The sequence below is a fragment of the Mauremys mutica genome, chromosome 11 (assembly GCF_020497125.1).
Source record: "Mauremys mutica isolate MM-2020 ecotype Southern chromosome 11, ASM2049712v1, whole genome shotgun sequence".
Taxonomy (NCBI): domain Eukaryota; kingdom Metazoa; phylum Chordata; order Testudines; family Geoemydidae; genus Mauremys; species Mauremys mutica.
In genome coordinates, this window is record NC_059082.1 from 2,460,454 (window position 1) to 2,477,848 (window position 17,395).

General features: G+C 46.4%; 1 protein-coding gene across 1 annotated transcript in view; it reads right to left on the reverse strand.

Annotated features, from left to right (window-relative positions):
• ADAMTS7 (ADAM metallopeptidase with thrombospondin type 1 motif 7) overlaps nucleotides 1-17,395 on the reverse strand; it is a 136,415-nt gene that overhangs the window by 92,822 nt on the left and 26,198 nt on the right. Inside the window, exons 8-11 of the mRNA XM_044979660.1 lie at nucleotides 15,330-15,473; nucleotides 4,292-4,436; nucleotides 3,667-3,759; nucleotides 1,969-2,114 (exon numbers count right to left, since the gene is read on the reverse strand). Of these exons, the coding sequence (XP_044835595.1) occupies nucleotides 1,969-2,114; nucleotides 3,667-3,759; nucleotides 4,292-4,436; nucleotides 15,330-15,473 (528 nt within the window). The remainder of the gene's footprint in view (nucleotides 1-1,968; nucleotides 2,115-3,666; nucleotides 3,760-4,291; nucleotides 4,437-15,329; nucleotides 15,474-17,395) is intronic.

The window sequence follows — 17,395 nt, forward strand, 5'->3', positions numbered from 1 at the left end:
ACCCTCCTCCCTGTCTTTTTAAATGAGTAGAACTCTTTTTCTGTAAATAGAGTTATTCTCTGTCTGGAAGCTACCAGCACATCTGGGCACTATTTGTAGCTGTTTCCTGCTTCTTAACCCTTTGCCAACTTGAGCTTGTTGTGACATTTCCCATGGCACATTTCCAAATGACCATAAGGAAGTTACATTTTCCCTGAACAGTTTCTTCAGGGGAAACTTGAATTAAAGATAATAAAATGAATTTATGTTTTATGGTTATGGAAACACCTAAAGAAGAAAAACCACCGTATTCATACACGTTTGCTCCATCTGAAAGGCAAGGCCAAAGAGATTTACCTACAGCAGCCAAAACAAATAATTTCCTTGGGCGAGCTTTGCCAGCTTTGCAGTGTTTGCTCTCCCACATGTCTGTGGTTGTGTTTAAAACACTCTGTAAACGACAACTGCACTCCTCCAGCAAAACTCATGTCAAACATAAACTTTGCTCTTGACCTAGAAACAAGATTACATAAAGTTTTTTTTTAAACCAAGTTCAATTGCACATGCTAAAATGATGTACTTGTGAAAGTGGTTAACCAGGGAACCTATTCTGGACTCATTAGAGACCTTTCTTTATCTGATTCTGAAACTCCTAAAGCCATGAAAGGCTGAATGCCACCTGAAAAATAAATAAAGACCATAAAATTGCTCTTGTGGTTGTGATTGATTGTGTACTCAAAAGACCTCAAGAAAACCAGGGGCGTGCGTTAAAACACTTAGGGTGGGAGTGCTGTTAATCATGCACCTACATTGTGAGGTCTGTGTTGTTAGTTCTGCAAACCTGGAATGTCATTTCAAAGCTCATTTGGAAGGACAGACCATTGTGAAAATATTCCTCTGCAAGGAGCTTGGAGGCAGTCCCCACTTTACAGATTATCCTGCTTTATCCCCCCTCTTTTTTACCACCAGCCCTGGCACTTTTTCTGGGGGCTCATTTTAAAAAACCTTATCTTTTGCCCCGATGGTGCCATTGCCTTTTAAGTAGAACTCATCATAGAGTCAATGGGAAGTTCTGCTTACGAACTGACGGCATGACATAGCCCCATATCCTTTAAACCCACTGTGTCGCTATGGTTCATTATAACTCCTGCTCCTCACCTGGGGTCACAGGCTCTGACACTGTAACCTTTGGGAAAGCTTTGTTTCTAATACCGTCCAACAGTTATCTGGTGGGGGAAGGAAGAGACATCTGGAGACCAGCTGTGTCAGCCCAGAAATCATGGAATTGACAATGCTACACCATAGTCTGTTATCAGATGCTTTGATTATAGGGCCACCTTAGAAAGTTATGCCATATTTGGCCACTGCCACATTAACGTCTGACAGAAAGCAATCCTCTTGTTGTGGCTCATACACCTTGTTATAACCTGTATGCAAACTGCTCATTGAGAACAAAGGGCAGTAAATGGTGCTGGAATTTTCCCCAGTGATTCTGAATCTGCTTAAAGGAACATTTTTTCTTTTTGGCATTAAAAAAGGCATTGCATATGTGTTACATTCACAAGTGCTTCGTCTTTACCTTTGCTTTGAATTGGATTTCAGGCGCTTTCTGCCTGGATAATCACGAGTGATTTGTATGTAAAGGTAGACAAAGAAAACGCTAAACCTCGATCCCCAGACCTTCCACTGCACAGATTCCTAGCTAGCCCCATGAGCTGAACCACGTGGGTTGTTTCAAAGGTATGCTGTTTTAAACCATATAATTAATGGCATTTGAAAATACCCTCTCTGGGGTCACCGCTCTGTTACTGTTTCACTGTGCGATACATCATTAGGTCAGAGCCCAAGTGGCCTGAGCTTGGGGCAGGGTCATACCTTGCTAGATGATAAGAAGATATTCAGATATGTGCTGTAAATGGGGTTTTCCTAACGAAGTCACCTAGTTAATTAATCTAATCACACCCGGACAAAGCAAGAGCCTTAACTTACGTGGGGTTGTTGCACTGCCTTTCTGCATTCTGCACACCAGCACCACATGTCCGAGAGCAAGCAGACCAAGAACTCCAGGTTCCCCAGCCTCCATCAGTAGCGTCCGGGCGGTAGCCCACCTGCACACACTCTCCATTGAAGCACCACTGCAGAGTAACCCAGACAAGAGTGAGGGCAGCTGACGTTTTACAATACTCTTACAAGGCACTAACCAGCACTCGTTTACAAATCCCAGTCTGGTGAACGTGCAGCACAGGGAAGAGAACTCCGAACGAGAGCGGTGTGCATCACAGCCCAATGAGAAATGCTGGGACACTTGGTTAGTGGGAGGTGTGCACACGGGAGTAAAACTGGTTTCACACACACCTATTTCACCACAACTCACGCTCCAGCTTCCTGGCAGGGCCTAGGCAGAGCACATGTCCCGCCTGAGATTAATGCTTTGGTTCTGGTATCATAACAAAGGCTCTACCAGCTGGCTACCCAGTTAACACAGAGAACGGGTAAGATGGCAGGTTCTACAGGGAAAGCCTCAGGAGTTCTTCATGATCTGTAGAATTGAACTAAACTCTTCGGGCCAGATTATTGGCACCAGCCATTCTGCATTTAGCTCTACCCAGGATGAGGGGGATGTGCAAATGTTTTTACGTTACAGTTATTCTGTTTTATGCTACTTGAACCCGAAGCCACTGTCCTGGTTTCAAGGTGCAATTTAGAAGCGTCTCGGGGTTGCTCTGTGACGTGCTCACTGGGATTAGCCCATAAAGGGTCATTAGAGCAGCCAGGGATTGGCTGGCGGTGGCTGCTCTCTGGCCATGCCCTCTACACCAGGAGAGGGGGCATAGGAGCCACTACCCTAGCCCTAGGCCACAGAAGGATTTCTCTGCCTGTTGTGTGCTGCTACTACAAAAAAGCAGGTGGAGCAGCGGCCTCGATCTCATTAATTCTCCTCTTTAGTTCTAGCTGCACTCTGCTGGGCTGGAAGAAACTTGAGTGTGAATGAGGCTACAGTTGCATAGGCAATGCTTGGAAAGTCAGGCCCATAAAGCCAACAGCTGCCATGTGAACGCGTCACGGAGCAAAACACGACTCTGCCTCTTATGCTGCTTCAATGGATTTAGGGCCCAGTCCCGTCATTCTTACTGGCGCAGATCTCTCCCTGCAAGCCACTGGAGTTGTGCCAGAGTAAGGACTGCATGACTTAGTCTATATTAAGCATTCTGATGCAAGGGTGTATTTTTGCCTGCAAAATTTTGGATTTTACCCATTACCTTTAAAGTTAAGCAGAAGAGATCAAATCCCCCATTTCCCCCGCACTGCACAGGTGTGCTGATCCTTGTGCAAGTTCACCCAATGTACCAGAAAAAATATACATAGCTAGGTCCTTCTAGATCTCACCTTAGCAAATCTGTGCCGATAGCCGTGACATGGCAAACATTAGCACCTGGCTGCCTCGGTGATTTGAAGCATACACTGATTGAATCCTTGACCGTACTGAACGTTTAAGTAACTACCAGAACACACAAATCCAATGGAGCCGAATGTATCCATTTCTAGGTATGTTCCGATGCTGCGGAATTACATTCTGCAACTTGTCCTATTTCTTGACTTATATAATAAACCAGTGTGGTGAACATTGTCCCTTACATACAGGAGAAGGAATCGACTGTGGCTGCGAATACAATTTACTCTAATTACCTTGTTCTCGCCACACTTCGTGCCGTCGACGGCAGCATCCAGCTTGGAGTGGCACGTGTTCCCCACTGAGCACCAGAGCGTATTGCAGACGTTCTGCGGAGAACAAGTATGGACACAGCCTGGGGGTTACTGAGCATTCCCAAGGGCCAGCCCAAATCTGACCTATTCAAAATGTGTTCACACACTGAATTATCCCACTGATCTAATCAGTCAGCAAGGAAAGCCACAGTGAGCTTTTTGTCTATAGAACTCCCCTTCTGGCCACCCTTTTCTCTGGCAGTTTGGACGTTCACTTTCCCATATATAGCCCCCTTACTTTCCTCTCCTTGACCGTGACCCTTCCTTAAACCAGTGTGTTTGCTGTCAGTCTGGCTCCTTGGATCTATTGGAAGGGGAGCTTTGGGGGCAGAGGGCTCCACAAACAAACTAACCTCTCTCCTAATTCAGCCAAGATGACAATGGTCTTTTTTCCACTAACAATTCATAATGCAGGATTTATTTATCCCTTCATCAGCAGAGAGTGAGTTTCTATGCAAAGAGTCTCACTGTTCAGACTGTCACTCAGCAGTCACAAATTCTATCATTACGTAAAGGAAACCTGCAGGAACACCCAACCCCGACTTACATCCATGTCATCGCAGAAGACGGAGTATGCTCCATACTGCAGCCGGCACTGATGGCTGACGTCGTAGAGGACTCCTGGTGGAACCAAGGGGTAGTCTACCACTTCTTTGGCAGGTGGGTCATCCAGACACAACCCCCAGCCTCGACTGCAAACATGAAACGGACAAGTCAGAATCAAGCAGACGGGGATCAATGTAGGGCAAGAAGAGATCCAGCAAAACAGGCTCTTGTAGAACATTAGAATTGTTGTTAAAAACAAAGGAACAGTCGTAACTCTGGTGCATAAATGGCAGCGATGAGTCATGTGCAGCTGGTGAGCACCAGTAGCTCTTTGCTCTGATACCCTGCTGGAGCCGAGATTTCATGGGAGAGCCTGTTCTCACGGGCTTTCCGGACTACAGTTGCTGACTCAGCACAGCTGGTGAAAGTGGGTGCAACTCCATAGAAGTCAATGGAATTACATCCACTTAGCCCAAGAGGTTTCAGTGAGCTCAATGTTAGGTACTCAGCTGAGCCAATGAGGCTGTGAGGATTTCCAGCGCTTACCGCTTACCCTGGTGCATGTACATACAATGTTCTTTGCTGGCTGCATGAGAACAGCTATTCCCAAGCATTACCTGTTTGCTCTATTTCTGCCTGTAAAGTATTTCAGAATTTCACTTTACTCCTGATTAAGTTAGTGGTGAAACTCCCAGGATATGGCCCACTTTGTGTGCAAGACCCCATTGAAAACTTCACCAGAGACCCCCACATTTAACATTAAAGCAAGAGAAGAAAAAGCTTCCACTCATCGGTCTGAATACAAACAACTCCAGCCTAAAACCTCATTGTCAAAGATGGGAAGGAGGCCTGGTTTTTACTGTGGTACCCTGAAAGCACTCAAGTAAGTTATTACTGTGCTTAAATGAGCTATCACAAAGCGGAGAGCAAAATACTGCTCGGACACATTCTTAACCTGCCAAGATGTGAAATGTTTGCTATAAAATTACACCTCCCGGAGAGCAGCTGTCAGGGTTTTTCTTGCACCAGGTTAATTTGAGAGGGAAGTCTGAGTCTGCAGCCTCTTCCTTAAGCCTAGAAGGAACAGCACTGGTTTCCTCTGCTCTGTTTATTAGTTTTGCTCCTTTAGAGTTTGATGAGGTGGCAGGCTTGATGCAGACGGCCTGCACTTTAAATTCTCTCCTTGCAAGAGCGTACTGAAGGGTTGAACTCTTGGCCTTGTTCCTATTATGGGAGACAATTTTCCCTGTTCCCAGCATCTGGCTTTGTGCCTGGTGCTTTTGAAGCCCTGTCTATAAATCCCTTACTCAAGGAACCTGCACTCAGTCCCACCCCGCACCCCAGCCATGGAACAATAGCTCCCGTTACCTGTTTCATTTAAAGGTCTCTGAGAGCTCATTGCAGTGCAATGGTTGTTATCAGGTGGAAAAGACAGCACCAATTCTGCAGGTCATTTAAAATATAATAGCACAGGCTCTTTGTCAGAGCTACCCTGAAAGGAGCATAGCTTAAGGTCAAGAGCTGCAAAATTAAGTCAGCTAGAGAGATGCTGTTAGTGCTGACATGGAAATAAACAGCCAGGATATCTTACTAGCAAGTCAAGGAGGGACTCATAGAATATCAAGGTGGAAGGGACCTCAGGAGGTCATCTAGTCCAACCCCCTGCTCAAAGCAGGACCAATCCCCAGATTTTTTACCCCAGATCTCTAAACAGCCCCCTCAGGGACTGAACTCGCAACCCTGTGTTTAACAGGCCAATACTCAAACTGCTGAGCAGACCCAATCTATTAGCAGACCTAATCTATTCCCAGTTAAAATTAGCACAGTAAATTGTGGGTGCTTCTATGTGGTGTAGGACAAGTAAGGGCATCGCAAATGTGAGTGTGTGGAAAAGACTTTGCACTGCTGCATTTATTTCAGTCGTGAGGCATCAGCGTGTTTATGTTCTTGCTCAATGTTATTTAAGAAAGGCCAGCTGCTGAGCTCAAGAGGATGCCAGTATATGTAGGAGACCAAGCATAACAGTTGCACATCAAGTTGTGACAATGTTTATGTCCACAGAACCACAAGATGTAGACATAACTAGCAGCCGTTTTATGAGATTCAGGAACAAAGTCCAAATGGTGTTTCAAAGCACCACAGCAGGAGGGGACAGGCAAAATATTTTTAAACTAATGTTTACCAGCATTGGAAAGAAATCTTTAAGGATGTTTATGTTACGATGGATTTTTAACCCCATAGAGGAGATAAAGTCAGAGATGAAAAAGACAAATAAAATAGTTTCCGCCTCCATCCCAGTTTTTTTCCTCCTGCCTTGTGCTTCATGGATATCCAGAAAGTTATGTATTCAGCCATGCCACTGTGCTTGCATTGCAAAATGAGTGGTGATACAGTTTAACCGGTAGAGTGCATAATTCTAGGGCAGAGATGGTGCGTTTAGAGGAGATGGAAGATCTTTTTCAACAGCTATATAGGCAAACTTTAATCTTCTTTTAAGTCCTGTATTTTGGAGAAGTGGACATTTTAAGGCATAACAGCAATAGCATCCTCCATTTAGACAGCGCTTTCAATACATAAGGATCCCAGTGCAGTTCACATTTATAGTCAGCTCTGCTAAAATGCAGCTGCTTCCAAAGTAAAGAGCAGCCATCAACCACCATGCACCACAGTGAGCGAGGGGAAATGTGAGACAAACAGGTAGTTTTTCAAGAGAAGCCAATGCCATAAGAGTTCAAAAACCATGCAAAGCTGACGGGATCTCGGCAGGAAGGCCTTGTCCAAGGGACCCACACATAGTAAAGTGCACGCAAGTCAATTTGTCTCCTCTGTGGGGAAGCAGACCTTGATCCAGGATTTAACTCTGTCATTCTAAGGAGCCAAGCTTACACCAAAACACTGGTCTGTTTAAAAACACGTTGGCTAGTATCTATTTATTTATTTAGATAAAGCAAGTCAGAAGCATCCTGACTCTTCCAGAATAAAACAAATTGGAGCACAGGCCTGGGGTTCAAACACAGAGATCTCCTTCCAGTCCTTTTAACAACAGCTTCTGAAAAAATGCCCCCCTTAGCCTGTACTGGAGGTGTGTTTACTCCGGGAAAGGCTTGGGGAGGGAGAATTTAGTGATTAGCTTTCCCCACGCAAACCAAGGCTCTCATACCCACAGCACAGGAGGAAGGCAAAGCCCCTTGGCAAGCACATGTGTTACATGCACTTGCTGGAAATGGTTATAATTTGTTATAATTGCAATAATTTGCAAAATATGCTAATTTACTAAATATATGAATGGGGCACCTACATACCACGGGGGTGGGGAGATAAGGAAAGGATAGGGTTAAACGTCTGTCATTTGAAATGGGCAGATGAGGGTAGGACGCAAGGGGATCTGACAGTTCTCTAATGTGTAACAAAACAAGGTAATAGCAAAGAAAACGTCTTCCAATGAGTCTCAAATCTTGACATCCGTCCAAATCCTGCTGGTCTTAGGAAACTGAAAGGGCTTCACCAGAAAGGGAATATGGACCAGAAGATTCTGTCTGAGCTGTGAGAGACCATTTGGCTACTTAAACCTAGTGGTGCTTCTCTGGGTAACTCCTAGTTTACTGGTAAGAGGGTGGAGCCTGCAATATTGCTGCTGGAATGGGTTTGGTTGCACAATCCTCTCTAGCCTTATGACCTGGAATCAGCTATTAAAGTGTAATAGTAAAACAGATGCGTGTAGCAACAGCCTGATGAGGCTTTAAACTCCCGACTCCTTGGAACCGCCTTACCCAAGTCACAGTCTGAGCAAAGAGCACTCCTGGGGGAGTTGTTATAAAATTGCAACCACTTATTGCTTCAGCATTAGGGTCTTAATTCAGGTCAGTTTACAACGCCCTTGACTTCCACCATGATTAGCATTCACAGACAGGACAAGCACTATTTGCTTGATTTAGTACCATGCATTTGTCTCAAGATGAGCTACAAGAGAATCCCACTACCAATCGCAAAGCATCTCAGTGACTCCCTGGAGGAGTACAACCAATGCTACATTCACTAGGAACAAGCGGCAGATTTTTAGCTGTATAATGAGGTCACAGAAAAGTTCCTCACTCTGAGGAAGTCATGGCCTCAGTTTCATCAAAGGGTCTTATTGGAGCAAACAGGGCTGATGGCAGATGTCCTGGTGCTTCATACATCATACAGTTAATGTCAATGACCTACTAATACAGATGGTCAGCACCAAAGCTCACTGACCCTCAGAGCTGCATCTCCAAGCTACAACCCTCAAAAATGAAGCTGGTAGGTACTGAGGAGAGCACCTTTAAAGGAGGCTGCATTTCCGTGGCTACTACCGTACGCATACGAGCGAATGTTCCTCACTGCCACTTTCCCCAGTCTCATCGCTCGAGTTCTTTACCTCTTGAAACATCCAGGTCTTTCTATGGTTACTAAGAAGCAAAGATGACCAGGTTTGTTGATAGTGGTATTTCAGATGCTAAAGTCTTCAGAGATTAGTAAAAGTCAGTGAGGCATGAGGATATGTTTAGAGGATGCCCTGTGGGCACTTAATTCTGGAATGTTCCTGATCTGCTTTCATTGCCATCAAATGCTTTTGCTGTATTACCCAAGGGCTTGTCTATATGAACAAGTGTCACCGATTTAACTTTAAGGAGTTTATTTAAACCGACTTCATTCACCTGATGCAAACCCCTGCCTGGATACTCTGATACACGTGGATTATAGCAGTTTAGTTTAAGGCGATTGGGAAGAGGTTTAAATTAACCCAAAATAAGACAGTCTTAAACCAAAATCGGAGTATCTGCACAGAAGTTTAACTAGATTGATTTAGAAACTGATTTAAGTGAAACTGGCCTGCCGGTCTCACGTAAACAAGGCCTCCCACTACATGGGGTTACAGCCAATCACACAGTCAGATACACTTCCCCACAACACTCAGTGAGTAGCGTGTTCCCCCAGGACAGACACCCTATACGTTTCCAAAGGGGGTAGCCAGTCCGCTCCCCCTTTGGCCTAACGCACAATGTCTCTACCCAGTAAGGCTGCCCATCTCCTCACCCTTCCTATCACAGAGCGCTGACTTTGCAGCCCCATGCAGCCCATTGAAAACGCAATGATTTAAAATTACATGGATCTTTTTCCACAAGCAGCTTCCCAGCGACTCTCCTTTCGGGACAGGTGCCCAAGAATTTTAAACAGACCGTTGCTTTGAAATTAGTTGTGTCTTTCCAGCCACATGTATCTAAGTTTAATTCTAGCTAGGACACACTGTCGTCTAGACCGTGCTTGAGAGGTCTAGATTTCTGTGAGTACTATAACACTGAACTGGCATGAAATATTATATTCCTGCTGCAAGCTTTACATTCATTTCTGAGTTGAGCAAAGTCACTGCCTGGCAGCTCCAAAGCTATTTTCTTTACTTGCTCATGGAAAAACATCAAAAGGGTGTTTTATAGAAAGGGAAACAATGCATTCAGTGCCGTGTCAAGTCAAGTTGTAAGAGTTGGACTCTAAGCGTCACCTACACCCATGCCATTGCATTGCTGTTCCTTAAGACTGGCTTGTTCACTGTCTGATGTGAAACTTCAGTCAAAAGAACAAGGGTGAAAAAACCTGCTCCTTGATCTCTCCATGGCATTTGGTATGGCCATTCAGTCTCTAGATAACAGACAAAGAATAATTACTCCAGATATTTTGGTTTTGATGCCATGAGCTCCCCCTCTGCCTATGGCGCATACTAGTCTAGTCTCCTGTGGGCTGGAATACTTTGGTCTCATTTCGGTTGTTGGGGTTGGAGTGCGGTTGGGGTTGGTGGGCTGTGATACACAAGAGGTCAGACTAGTTGATGGCCACCGAGCCAGAGAGTGCCGTCACAACATGGAACCCTTTGGATGCCCCCTTTTTTTCAGATCACACAGAGGGAGTGGCACTAGGATAGCAAGCACTTCGTTTTCCCATTCTTGGCATCTGCCTTTGAAACCCTTTTCCTGTGTTCATGCATCATCTTTGGAAGCCAAAATCCTCCCTCATTTTGTGGGTCATTGAGCTGCAGCTCCTATCAGACCGGCAGCCAGCCCCTTACCTCCAAGAGTACTTCTGTCGCTCTGTCCAAAGTATTCTCCCTCCCTTGGCCTAGACAGCGAGAGGGCTGGGAGAAATCTGGCACTGATGGGACATGAAACAGGCACAGTTCATTCCCTCCATAGTAAAGTCAATCTTCTACTTTCACTATGGAACATCTTCTTTTCGTGGTGACACCGAAGAGCCTTAATACTCTCTTCTGCTAAGGCTAGAGGGAGAAAACTACTTAGGTGCCCTACTTTAACAATTGATTGCGAGTGCACAATTGCTATTGCTTCCTAAGTCTGTTATTTAAGCTGCCAGACCCCATACCAGACTCGCCTTGCAGGGTCCATTCCACAGGGTGGTTTGAACTACTCATGGCAATAGCCAGCTTTGCTGGCACTTGCACCAGCGACCCTTGGATCCATGAGCAGCAGAGCTATTTCTTGAGCCAAAGGAGGGTCTCCATTAGCTGTTGGGGGCAATAAGATACATAGCCTCCTCCAGACTAACGGTGGATTTCTTAGATTTAAATGATGCTGGTCACTTTAAAAAAAATCTAGTCACAATGAGGGAGGAGGAAGAGATGACTTGCTAGGGCGAGGCCATCTCTGGTCTTTGGGACCTCACCCAGCTGAGTGCTGCTGATCTTCATGTGAATCATTCAGCCCCTCACATGTTCAGGCCCAGAGGCTTCCGAGCAAGACAGGCAGGTTCACATGGATGCATGCCCAGGGAAGCTCTCCATTTCACATACGAATTGTTTTCACATGTTCAAATCTTGTATTGATTTCTTTCTCTCTTTTATACAAAACTGGACAGTGCAATTTTCAATGTAAAGACTGTTACATGCACATCTAGCAAGCCTGGGTCATGAGGGTCTAATTCCTTGGCTTATACCTCCCTACTTTCCTGCTAACGTTATTCTAACAACACAGACATTTCTGTGCTCACACCATCCCCTTTCGCTGGCCTGAGGGATGTCACAGACAATGAAATACTTTTGCTGAAGTGTTCTCTCTCCTTCAAGGAAGAGCTGCCCTTCTTGAGGGAGCAGAGAGACAGAAATTAACTGGAAATGCATCCAGATGAATCTTTTCTTTCTTGGGAAGTGCAGCTCAAGGTTATGGTGATCAGGAAATTCCTATTCTAAAAGTGAAGTTAAAAGTAGAGGGCCAGATCATTAGCTGGTGAAAGTCAGCATAGCTCCACTGAATTCATAGATCTACACCAGCTTACACTACCTGAGGGCCAAGGCTGTGTATTTAAGCTGTTGGCTGTCATTTAGAGCCGAGTACCTGAGATGGGGGATCAGTGACACAGCCAACCCTCACTCCGTGCCCAGATAGGCCTTCTGCCTGGCTGCTCAGTTCCTTGCAGATGAGCACGCAGCTACAATTTCCCCTAGCATTGCTTCGTGAAGGCCCCCTCATTCTTTTCCCTGCAATAATGAAGAGAAATGTCCCAGCAATGCAAGGCACTTATTGATGGATGTAAATCTCTAGGCACCAGGCTTAAGAACCCAATAACAAACCGAAGAGTCAGCTATGTGGTGCTAAAAATAAACAGCTGTACGAAAGAATGTGGCTCGGCCTAGCTACTGCCTGGAATACCTCCTGCCCAGAGACAAACGCCTTGGAAAGTCACTCAGTGCAGAGCAGAGGGTAAAGCAAGGTGAAGCTTTGCTATGAGAACACCAGGTCTCGAGAGCATGAAAAAGGCAACTGGCACAAGCCAGTGCCTGTGTTTTCTCATGTCACGTTTGCAGTGGTGCTGGGAATGCCTGAGAAGCAGAAAAGAAGAGATCACAAGCACTCTGTTACTTGCAGTGCTTGTCTGGCCCCAGATTGCTGTCCATCCTGTGTGCCAGTGCGAGGCAGTAGGGGGGTGGAACGTTTCAGACTGAGCTGTCCCCTTTTTTCCTTGCACTCCGCTACTGGTTCTATTGCAGGGGTGGGGAGCAGGGTCTATAGAGTGGCAGGGCCGGTGCAAGGATATTTCGTGCCCTAGGCAAAACTTCCACCCCAGTCCCTGAGCCCCCGGCCTGAGGCCCACCCCCCGCGGCAGTTCCCCCCCTCTGCCCTGAGGCGCCCCCCCACCCCAGCTCACCCCTGCTCCGCCTCCTCCCCGAGCACGCCGTGGCTGCTTCACTTCTCCCGCCTCCCAGGCTTTTGGCACCAATCAGCTTAGGCGTCACAAGCCTGGGAGGCGGGAGAAGTGAAGCAGCCACGGCATGCTCAGGGAGGTGGCGGGGCAGGGGTGAGCTGGGGCAGGGAGTTCCCCTGCGTGCTGCCCCCTCCCTTACTTGCTGCAGGCAGCCCTCCCCATGCTCCCCTGCCCAAGCTCCCTCCGCCTAAATGCCGGCGGTGACCAAGGCGGCCAAAGATCCAGCCGCCCCGGTCGCTGCCGAAGAAAATGCCGCCCCCCCAAATCCTAGCGCCCTAGGCGACCACCTAAGTCGCCTAAATGGTTGCACCGGCCCCGTAGAGTGGCTACATTCCTACTCTTCCAATTGTGAAGTTCAGTGTGATGAGAAAATGACATGAACTAAAGCACATAGGGTCCTGCAATGTCTCCCTATGGCTGGGATCTCAGCCAGGTTCTCCTCTCGCTTGCACTGGTGTAAAGGAGGAGTAACTCCAGTGAAACCACCGGAGTGACACTTGTGTGAGTGAGAGCAGAACCAGTATTTCTGGGCATGCACGTGTGACAGCTGCACATGTGCTGCACTTGTGAGTATCCCGACTAGTAATTAAACAGAGACAATTGGATGGATCTTAAGGATCTACACTGAGAGCAACAATCTAACACACACATTCAAAAGAACATCTATTATTTTATAGTGCTTCGGGTTCTTTTCTGTAGGATACAGCATAACACCACACGTTTATGTGACATGACATAAGGACATGTAATCCAGAAAGTTTTGTGTGATTTAAATGTGCATTGGCAATCGGGATTAACAGCCAATGGCACGAGGTAATGAAATGTAGAAAAGAATGTAACTGAAGTTTTACACAGCTCCGGAGCCTGAGAGTGAGTTGACACCGGTTGGCTGGATGGCAGTCATAGATCATGTGTTGCAGTGGGAAAGAAAATAGGAGGCTGTTTAGAAAGGAGATTGGTGGTGTTGCTACAATGCTCTCTTTTCAGTAAGAGAGAGGAATAATCCTAAAGTGAAATCCTGGTCCCAGTGAAGTCAGTGGCAAAATTCCTATTGATTAGGGATTTGGGGTAAAAATCTGTCTGGGGATTGGTCCTACTTTAAGCAGGGGGTTGGACTAGATACCTCCTGAGGTCCCTTCCAACCCTGAGATTCTATGAATGGGACCAGGATTTCACTGCTAGCATCCAATCCAGCAAGCCCACTCCCACTCTCCACAAAGGGCTCTAATGCTCAGTCCTATGAATGGACTGTCATTCACGTAGGGCCTGATTCAGCAAGATGCTGAGATCCAATGGGAATGAAGGGCAGCTGTCTGCATCTTAAGGTGGGGACCAGCAATTCAGAGAACTGGGCCCCATGTTTGCTCCACAGTGCCCAAGTCCCGTCATCTAACTCCCTATTTGGGAAAGCCCCTTGGGAATACATTGACTATGAAAGGTGCTGTCCGAAAGCAAATTCCTTTCTACTCCCCAAACGGTTCTCGGTCAGCTGTCAAAATTAGATACCAGTGATCTGGAGTCTGGACACACGAGGGCTCATGAACGATAAATGGGGGAAGAATGAGGTTGCACATTTCCACTCACCCCCAGTTCCTGCACTCAGATCTCATTATACAGACAGCACGTCGGGCACCAACATTTGTTGAAGACAATAGAAGGTTTCAAGTGATGCATGTTCTAGAACAGTGTTTCCCAAACTTGGGCCACTGCTTGTGTAGGGAAAGCCCCCGGTGGGCCATGCTGTACCGTGCTGGTTTGTTTACCTGCCGCGTCCGCAGGTCCGGCCGATTGTGGCTCCCAATGGCCATGGTTCGCTGCTCCAGGCCAATGGGAGTTGTGGGAAGCGGCGTGGGCTGAGGGACGAACTGTCTGCCACTTCCAGCAGCTCCCATTGGCCTGGAGCAGCGAACCATGGCCAGTGGGAGCCGCAATCGGCTGAACCTGTGGCTCTGGCAGGTAAACAAACCGGCCCAGCCCGACAGGAGCTTTCCCTACACAAGCGGCGTCCCAAGTTTGGGAAACACTGTTCTAGAATATCAGAAACATCAGTTGCTAATTACAAAAGGCCCCAACCCTCTGTCCCATTCTCTGCCTTGATATGCCAATATCAAGAACATCTGCAGCTCATTGTTGAATGGCCCTTTCTGCATGACCCACACCCAAGACTGAAAGCCTTTTCGAGCTGCGTTTCAGTAAGAAGTGCTGCTTCAAGAAGTCAAAATCCCATTTACAGTAGAGACTGAGGAATTATTTCCAGAAGTGCTAGTGAAAAAGAACGAGCCTTTCCTCCATTAACAAAGGGCTTGCAGCTCTCTTTTTAAGGCACTGAAAATAGAGCACAATGAAGATTAAAAATGCATCCCGGGAATGTTAACCATGAGAGATCAGTAGATGAGATAAGCCACCTCTGAAGGCCCTGTGTCCTTACCAAGGCTTGATGTAGTATTGGCCTTGGTGTGGATGGATCAAGGCTACACAGGCCCCAAGTCCATCCACACTTCAGCCCTCTTCTTCTTCCAGAAAATTCTTTCTCAGGGGCACCTCCACCCCCACTCCCTTCTCACCCCTACATAAGGCTTGTCCTCCTTCCACTCTTAAGTCCTTGAATTGCCCAATAATGACTAGGCAGCCCAGCCACTCCAAGCCCATGCTGAAGGCGGCCAGCCAGTAGCAATCAGATGTGTTCTGTATCTGCTCTCCATTTCATCCAGGCCCCCTCTGACTATGGCACCTGACTCCTGACTGACTGATGAGCCCTGACGCTAGCACAGATATCGAAGGAAGGTAAGGAGAGAGGGTGGGGAACTTACTCGAGGAATCGTGTGATGTACTCTCTGCTGCAGCGGGACCAGGTGAGTGGAGAGGTGTCATACAGGAGCTGTGGAGACATGATGAAAGGTCTTTTCCCAACTGGCTCACAGTCATTGCCGCTTCCATCATGCTGAATCCCAAAACTGTGTAAGAGCACAGTCCCACAAAGGAGAGGTGAGCCGCATGCTTGGATACAACCACACAGGTGCTTTGCTTTCTAGCACATTCACATCAAGCCTTACATTACAAAGCCTCCCGACGGTTTCTCCCAGTTACTCTGTTCTTAACACACCACTGCTCTGTACAGAGATTTAACCTCGTCAGCAACTTTAATTAATCCAGATCCTATGCAATAAAAGTGACATCACTGTCAATGTGAACCCAACTGGTTCAATGGACTGGACCCTGGACTGGGAACCAGGAGACCTGTGATCTATTTCTGGCTCTGTCACTGATCCACTGTGTGACCTGGGGCAAGCTACTCCCCGTCTCTGCCTTGTCTATTTAGACTGTGAGCTCTGTGGGGTAGGGTCTCCTGGGTGTATAGACAGTGCCCAGCGCAATGGGGCTCCGGTCGCAGGGAGGGCCTTAATGCACTACTGTACTACCCATAACTAATCCACGTGTAGAGGGTAGCTGGGTGATGTGGGGAATCCCCACAGTTACTGCACTTTATGCAGGGCCTGCAGCAGGGCACGGAGACAGAATTATAGAACTGGAAGGGACCTTGAAAGGTCATCTAGTCCAGTCCCCTGCACTCTTGGCAGGACTAAGTATTATCTAGAGTCTAGAGTGGTTCTTAACCTGGGGTGTGCGCACCCCCTGGAGGTGCGAGATGCCCTTTCTGGGGGTGTGAGACAGGCCAGATTTTTTTAGACGGTAAATCATCGAACACACAAATTAAGCACAGGCACATAAGTACAACTACTTTGTTTCATCAAACCTAAGCATAAGATAACGGTTGGTGTGTGGGGATCAATTTGCACCGATGGTGCCCCTGCCATTCTAGGAAAAATTCAGGATTTGTTGCCTTTGTAAAGAAATAATAATAAATATATAATTCTAAAAAAAGTGTGTAATTTTTCATGTATTCTTAATTTTACTGTGAAATTAAAATAAATATATAATTCTATCTCCTTCATTCTATAGTTATGATATATCTAGGTTTAACCAACTGACCTACTTCAATGATTTTTGATAAGGGGGGCGAGAACATATTTTGAGAACCAAAGGGGTGCAGGCTGGAGTAAAGGTTAAGACCACTGAATACCATCCCTGACAGGGGTTTGTCTAATCTGCTCTTAAAAATCTCCAATGGTGAAGATTCCACAACCTCCCTAGGCAATTTTGAGTTTCAGTGCTGGAAGTGGAGATGTGAACATGGGGTGGGTTTGCTGCCTGCTGATTGAGGGCAGGGTGGAGACCAGGACAGCACATACCATAAGCAGAGCTGAGTGGATAATACACAACAGATGATGTAGCATTCAGTTAGCCTCCTTTTCTGACTGCACAATACCTGTGAGCAGTTCACAATTTCCTCAGATTTAGTTGTTTGAAATTTGATGCACTTTCATGTGATTATGAAAATTAGCTTGTTTCCAATTTGTTCTCTATGAACAAATATTTGTCTCATCTAATCACTGCAGACACCGGCGTACAGGAACATGCTGTTCCCAGTCTGAACCTTGGGGAGTCACTGCCTAGCTCCTGGTTCCCACAAATGGTTCATTTTGTGCTTTTGCAAATGCACAACCGCCAAGCTTAATAATTCCTTTCTTGTTGCTTTCCCACTGGCTGAAATGCATGGACTTAGAAATGTATTTATTACACACTGTCAGCAGCAACTACAGCGAATATGGAAAGCTCCCAGGGGCAACTGATATAAAAGACAATGAATCAGGTGCTGACAGGGACAACAAAGCAGGCAGTAAATGGTGTTACTTAATGTAAAGGCTGCGGTTTACTACAGCTGTAGCTGTCTGTAAGTTGCCAATTTGACACATTATTCACTTTTGTATATTTCTGAGGCATTTGCTAAAAATCTAATTGAAATAATGTGGAAGAA